General features: G+C 53.2%; 4 protein-coding genes across 4 annotated transcripts; 1 reads left to right on the plus strand and 3 right to left on the minus strand.

Moving 5' to 3' along the window:
* Positions 1–554: 554 nt before the first annotated feature.
* On the minus strand, positions 555–965 carry LOC148298862 (histone H3). Its single transcript, XM_088276606.1, has one exon. It carries the CDS (start codon positions 963–965, stop codon positions 555–557), a length of 411 nt encoding a protein of 136 aa, XP_088132732.1.
* A 594-nt stretch (positions 966–1559) lies between these two features.
* On the plus strand, positions 1560–1950 carry LOC148298863 (histone H4). The gene has a single exon (XM_088276598.1). It carries the CDS (start codon positions 1560–1562, stop codon positions 1869–1871), a length of 312 nt encoding a protein of 103 aa, XP_088132724.1. The 3' UTR covers positions 1872–1950.
* A 990-nt stretch (positions 1951–2940) lies between these two features.
* LOC148298864 (uncharacterized) lies at positions 2941–3833 on the minus strand. Its single transcript, XM_088276602.1, has one exon. It carries the CDS (start codon positions 3752–3754, stop codon positions 3047–3049), a length of 708 nt encoding a protein of 235 aa, XP_088132728.1. The 5' UTR covers positions 3755–3833; the 3' UTR covers positions 2941–3046.
* Positions 3834–6099: 2266 nt separating this feature from the next.
* Positions 6100–6474, minus strand: LOC148298865 (histone H2B). The gene has a single exon (XM_088276595.1). It carries the CDS (start codon positions 6472–6474, stop codon positions 6100–6102), a length of 375 nt encoding a protein of 124 aa, XP_088132721.1.
* Between the last annotated feature and the right edge of the window lie 172 nt (positions 6475–6646).

Consider the following 6646-nt stretch of genomic DNA (forward strand, 5'->3'; position numbering starts at 1 on the left):
CGACGCGTGTCAATACGAGATGATCTCGGCGAGTGTTTTGTTTAGAATTTTCACTCGTGAAATATATGAAATTAATAAGAGTCAAAGCCTGAGTAGGGTCATGATGAGCCGTGTCGCGCTTGGACGTTAGGTAATTAAAACGAAATGCGACATGATCTCAGCGCTGAGACGATAATGAAATTAATAAATCGTACGTTCCGGTACTCTTGCGTGATTTGAATGTTTAAAATTACTATTGATTCGCGAGTAAAATACATATTAATTTATTGGAAGTTATTATTATTATTATTATTATTATATATATTTTTTTTTTTTTTTACTCAAGTATCGAAATCATACTGCTACGAGTATCAAAATCATACTGCTGGCGAATTCGATTGTGGATGATTAAGGTGTATGCGGTCCTGAAAAGGACCATTTTTATTCGAATCGATCGACCGATCGGAACGGGTCGAGGTGACGGCCGCCCGATACCACTGTACTGCGTGTTAGTCAATCAGACCGATCGACCGACCGACCGAAAATCGTGCCGCGTCTCGTCGCATAGAGCTCGCTTAGGCGCGCTCGCCTCGGATGCGCCTGGCCAGCTGGATGTCCTTGGGCATGATGGTGACGCGCTTGGCGTGGATCGCGCACAGGTTCGTGTCCTCGAAGAGGCCGACCAGGTAGGCCTCGCTCGCCTCCTGCAGGGCCATGACGGCCGAGCTCTGGAAGCGGAGGTCGGTCTTGAAGTCCTGGGCGATCTCGCGCACCAGGCGCTGGAAGGGGAGCTTGCGGATCAGCAGCTCGGTGCTCTTCTGGTAGCGGCGGATCTCCCTGAGCGCGACCGTGCCGGGCCTGTAGCGATGGGGCTTCTTCACGCCGCCGGTGGCCGGGGCGCTCTTGCGGGCCGCCTTCGTGGCCAGCTGCTTCCTGGGCGCCTTGCCCCCGGTGGACTTGCGAGCGGTCTGCTTCGTACGTGCCATGGCTGTAGCTGAGTAGGATTCTTCTCTCTATTCGGAAAATTTCCCGGGCGCGTCATATTTATCGAAAATACCGTCTCCCCGTGGGGGGGATGGGCCGACGCCATTGGCCGATTCGAATATTCCCAACCGCCGGGCGGTCGGGCGGGACGGAGGGGACGGACGGGACGGGACGGGACGGGACGGGACGGGACGGGACGGGCTCGACGGTGAAGCGAGACGGGAGATAGAGTGGAGAAACAATCGCATCCTCCCCGGAGAAATGTGCATGCAGAAAAATTACGAAAAACACTCAAAACCTAGCCTGGAATAATGTTATGCATATAACAAACTGAGACATATATTCGCGTGACGCGATACCGAGTCGCGCCGATCCTCTCGCCTCTCGCCCTCGCTGCTCGCGCGCGAGAGTGAGACGGCGCGCGTGTCGTCGTAGCTGTCGGATCGCTCGGCGGCGAGGGGAGACGCGGGCGCACGTCTGGTGCATAAAAGCGGCCCCGGCCGGCGAAAAACGCCACACGAATCCTACACACGCACGGTAGAGCACCGTGCGAGCAGCGACTACTGTAACCGAAAAGAAGACCACACGCAGAGAAGATGACCGGTCGCGGAAAGGGAGGAAAAGGTCTGGGGAAAGGAGGCGCCAAGCGACACAGGAAAGTCCTCCGCGATAACATCCAGGGCATCACGAAGCCGGCCATCCGCCGTCTGGCCCGCCGAGGCGGCGTCAAGCGCATCTCCGGTCTCATCTACGAGGAGACGCGCGGCGTCCTGAAGGTGTTCCTCGAGAACGTGATCAGGGACGCGGTCACCTACACCGAGCACGCCAAGAGGAAGACCGTCACCGCCATGGACGTCGTCTACGCCCTGAAGCGCCAGGGCCGCACCCTGTACGGTTTCGGAGGTTAAGTCGCCGATCTTCGCCGCTCTTCACCGCTCTTCACCGCTCTTCACCGCACCGCACGCAGCGCGAGATACATTCGCCCCGGCCGTCCCCGACGCCCGCACGCCACCGCCACCACCGCACCGCGCTGCTACGCGCGATGTGAATGCGATTTGAAAACAAAAAACGGCCCTTCTCAGGGCCAACAACTGCCTGACCGACCCATGTCGTAACCGTTTTTCGCTTTTCGAAATTTAAATAACACAATACAATTACCTACGTGGATGGATAGAGCTTTGCTTTATTTCTTTCTTTTTTCTCTCTCGTACGGCTTCGAGAACCGCAAGGGAGCGGGGTATCCGCACACGATGATAGTGCGTACAAATCATTGATTTTTTTTCACTCTCGCTCTCTCTCTCTATCCTTTCCTGAATTGTATTCATGTTTATATAAATGTACATATTATAATACGCGACGCAAATTTGGAGTCTTAATAAAAAAAAACATAAAAGAAATGAGAGTGACAGCAAAAGGGTGACAGCTGTTTCGCCTGGAAACGGTGACAGCTGTTACGACCAGAGAGAACTCAAACTTAGTTTACTTACTTATACAATGTATGTATATTGTGGGCGTAAGTAACGTCGCTAATCACTCTCGAGTGAAAGATTCCAGGCCGGAAACAATCACGTGTCGTGGGAGTGTACGCGTATACAAGGAGAGAGAGATTAATAGTAGGTCATCCCATATTCACGTGACAACGATCCGACTACGCGTGATCCGGATGCGTTTGTGTGAATAGTTTTGCAGGTGGCGCGCGCGGCGTTGCCTTTTCTTTCAAAAACTGTTGTACTTTGTATCGATATATATTATATTTTATATTATGACGCAACGTCCGCTGACTAATGACTGTCGAGCGAAATATTCTAGGCCGGAGTGTGAACGCTCGTGTGGCATGGGAGTGCATGTAGTTCGTATATGGTATACGAGAGATATTTAATAAATCATCCCATTTCGATGAAAATAAATAATAATGAAAATTCACGAAAGTCACGAAAGACGACTGAGCGTGTTCCGAATAGGTGTGTGTGTGAATCGTTTGGTAGCCCTGACAAGGGCTTTTTGACTCTTCTGCGTGATCTGTGCAATATGACAATATGCAACGGCGGCTGCTGCGGCGACGACGACAAAGACGACTCCACCCCTACTTCTTCGGGGCGGCCTTCTTTGCCGCGGGCTTGGCCTTCGGGGCGGCGGCCTTCTTGGGCTTCGGCGCCTTGGGCTTCTTGGTGGGCGGCTTGGCGGTCTTCTTCGCCTTGGTCGGGCTCTTCGCCTTGGCGGGGGCGGCCTTCTTCGCGGCCGCCTTCTTGGCTGCCGGGGAGGCGGCGGCCTTCTTCGCCTTGGCGGGAGCCGCGGCCGCCTTCTTGGCGGGCTTCTTCTTCGCGGCGGCGGCGGCGGCGGATGACTTCTCCGCGGCCGGCTTCTTCTCCTTGGCGGGGGCGGCGCGCTTCTTGGAAGCGGCGGACGCGGCGGGCTTGCTCTTCTTCTTGGCCCCGCCGGCCGACGCCTTCGCCTTGCTCGCCTCCAGCTTGAACGAACCGGACGCTCCCTTGCCCTTCGTCTGCACCAGGGCGCCGGATTCGACGGCCCCCTTGAGGTACTTCTTGATGAACGGGGCCAGCTTGTCCGCGTCGACCTTGTAGTTGGCCGAGATGTACTTCTTGATGGCCTGCAGGGAGGAGCCGCCGCGCTCCTTCAGCTCCTTGATGGCGTTGTTCACCATCTCGGACGTCTTCGGGTGCGAGGGCTTCGCCTTCGGCTTCTTGGAGGCGGCGGCGGCGGACGCTTTCGCCTTCTTGGCCGGAGTCGCCGGCAGGGGGGAGGCGGCCGCGGGTGCTGCTGTGTCTGCCATCTTGCGAGTCTTGTTGCGTTGCGTTCTGTAGCGAGCGTAGAGCGGTTGCGGGGGGACGATTAGTTCCCGTATTTGTCGTCAGACGGCGCTCGTTCTCGCCTGTCGGTAAAAATTTATACCGTGTCGCGGACGGTCGGTGCGCGCTTGTCGATTTTGCCGATGAAAAGTGTTGTCATTTATGCTTAGGCGGCCGGACGAAAACCGCCCTGGCGGCCGAACGGATCCGCCCGGGGACGCGGAGCGCGGCGGGTCCCGCGGCCGGGAGGTCCCGCCGTCGGCCGGCGGCCGGGTCGGCCGGCCCGGGGGCCGGGCCGCGGCGCGGCGGACGTTTAGAGGCGCAAAAGCTGCAGGGCGGCAGCGTTGGGCGGCCGAAAGCCGGCCGCGAATGCGTCTCCCCGGCGAGCTGGCGGCCCGGGCGCGCGCCGCCCCCGTCGGGCAGGACCCGGCCCCGGGTCCGAGACGTCCGCCGGCCGCGGAGGGCCTCCGGTGGCGGAGCGAGGGCCCCCCGAAGCGGCCGGACGTAACACACGCGAACGCCGACGGACCGCCGGAGAGCGTCCGGGCCGAGAGAGAGACCTGCCTCCGGGTCGGGAGCGAATATTATCTAGTGAATTATAACGATTGATCGATCTACTAACGGCTATCGTAGGATTACATGTCGAACGAGTGAGACGCGAAAAAGATAGAAGAAAAGAATAGAATTAAAAAAAAAAAAAATACATTAATATAATAACGATCCGTCGTTTGCGAGGAATCGTATCACGAATGGGATGGATAGTAGTAGTAGTAGTAGTAGTAGAATCATCGGAAGGCGTAAGTGAAAGAAAGAAGAATAGAAGTTAGAAAAAATATAAATAAAGAAAGGAAAAAGAGGAGTTGGGAGAATGATAGAAGTAGATGAATAGAAAAGAAAGAACGAATAAAACAGACCGATAATAAGTATGAATGATTCCGGTCTACGTGCAAAATGACGCGAGCTCCGCGCGCAGTAGTAGGCTCGTTCTGTAAAAAGTGAAACGTCATCGACTTATAAAAAAAAAAAAAAAAAAAAAAAAAATCGAAATCGGGATGATGATGATATATAATCGGGTGAGATGCGACGATGATGATGATTCGTGTCGCCGTAGCGGTGCGTACGACCGACGATGACGACGATGACGATGATACGCGTGAAGAAGAACAATAATAACAATATGTGATAATAGGAATATGTATTAAATGAAATATGAAAAATAAAAACGTGTATCTACTGTTGAAGATGTGTATGTATGTATGTCGAATGTCGGGGCGAGTTCGGTAGGTGATCGGAAATGGTATTTGTAATGAGAATAGTTGTCAGGTGTATATTAGTATGCATAAAGAATGAAGAAGAAGCGAAGGAAAGGGGAAAAAAAAAAAAAAAAAAAATGACTAGGTAAGGTGACATGTCGAAGAGGCCTCGAGGATATGGCACCGTACGTACGATAGTATGATAGAATCGTACGGCTTCGAGAACCGCAAGGGAGCGGAGTATCCGCACACGATGATAGTACGTAGAAATCATTGATTTTTTTTCACTCTCGCTCTCTCTCTCTATCCTTTCCTGAATTGTATTCATGTTTATATAAATGTACATATCATAATACGCGACGCAAATTTGGGAGTCAAAAAAAAAAAACATAAAAGAAATGAAAGTGACAGCAAAAGGGTGACAGCTGTTTCGCCTGAAAAGGGTGACAGCTGTTTCGCCCTAAAACTGAAGAAGAAGAAGAAGGTGACAGCTGTTACGACCAGAGAGAACTCAAAAAAAATCACAGCAGTTCCGCTCGGGGAAAAAAAAAAACCAAAAACAAAAAACTGCGAAAGGTGACAGCAATTTTGCAACCGAAACAACGGCCAAATAAAAAGAAGGAGAAAAAAATGTGTATATATATAATATACATGCGTACGTATATGATTTTTTATATAAAAAAGGACAATTTTGATCGGACGCCCGGCTAATCGTGCGATAGGCAATCGCCGCGCACCGCGGCGCGGCCGGTTGCGCGATCCGTTACGGGGCGCTTATCACTGTTGCGCTTCTCGTTCTATTATCGTAGTTATTATTTACACACACATCTGTCTATAGTATAATATATTTGCAGTAAGTATTTGGATTATTCGTGTGGTGGTCCTGATAAGGACCTTTGTTAATTGCGCTGTATTAGATGGTTTAACGTAGACGACGACGGCGCTGTTGATGTCGATGATTATTATGATGATGACGATGTCGGTGTGTATAGATTACAATATTCGGTGCAGACGAATATCGCGCGTCCGTGTGCGTGTCGCGTCGTGTTTCAACGCGCTGGCGCTGGCGCTGGCGCCTACTTGGAGCTGGTGTACTTGGTGACGGCCTTGGTGCCCTCGCTGACGGCGTGCTTGGCCAGCTCCCCGGGCAGCAGCAGCCTGACGGCGGTCTGGATCTCCCTGCTGGTGATCGTCGACCTCTTGTTGTAGTGGGCGAGACGGGACGCCTCGGCGGCGATGCGCTCGAAGATGTCGTTCACGAAGCTGTTCATGATGCTCATCGCCTTACTGGAGATTCCGGTGTCGGGATGCACCTGCTTGAGCACCTTGTAGATGTAGATGGCGTAGCTCTCCTTCCTCCTGCGCTTCGACTTCTTCTTGTCCCCCTTGGAGATGTTCTTCTGGGCCTTGCCCGACTTCTTGGCTGCCTTTCCGCTCGTCTTGGGCGGCATTGTCTCTTCTTATCTCGGAATAGATGCGGCGTAGAGTGGAGCAGAGGAGTCGCGGTGGACTGTCTGTACTGTGCGGTGTGCGTGGCGCAAACTGAAAAATCGACCGTTTTTGTCACTTCGGTCGGCGCACCCAGCCAGGGCCGCCGGTCCGGGCCGTCCCGGGCCGGCGGCA

Source organism: Brachycentrus maculatus, unplaced genomic scaffold, assembly GCF_059751285.1.
Source record: "Brachycentrus maculatus isolate JH-2025_06_01 unplaced genomic scaffold, ASM5975128v1 h1tg001531l, whole genome shotgun sequence".
NCBI classification, from domain to species: Eukaryota; Metazoa; Arthropoda; class Insecta; order Trichoptera; family Brachycentridae; genus Brachycentrus; species Brachycentrus maculatus.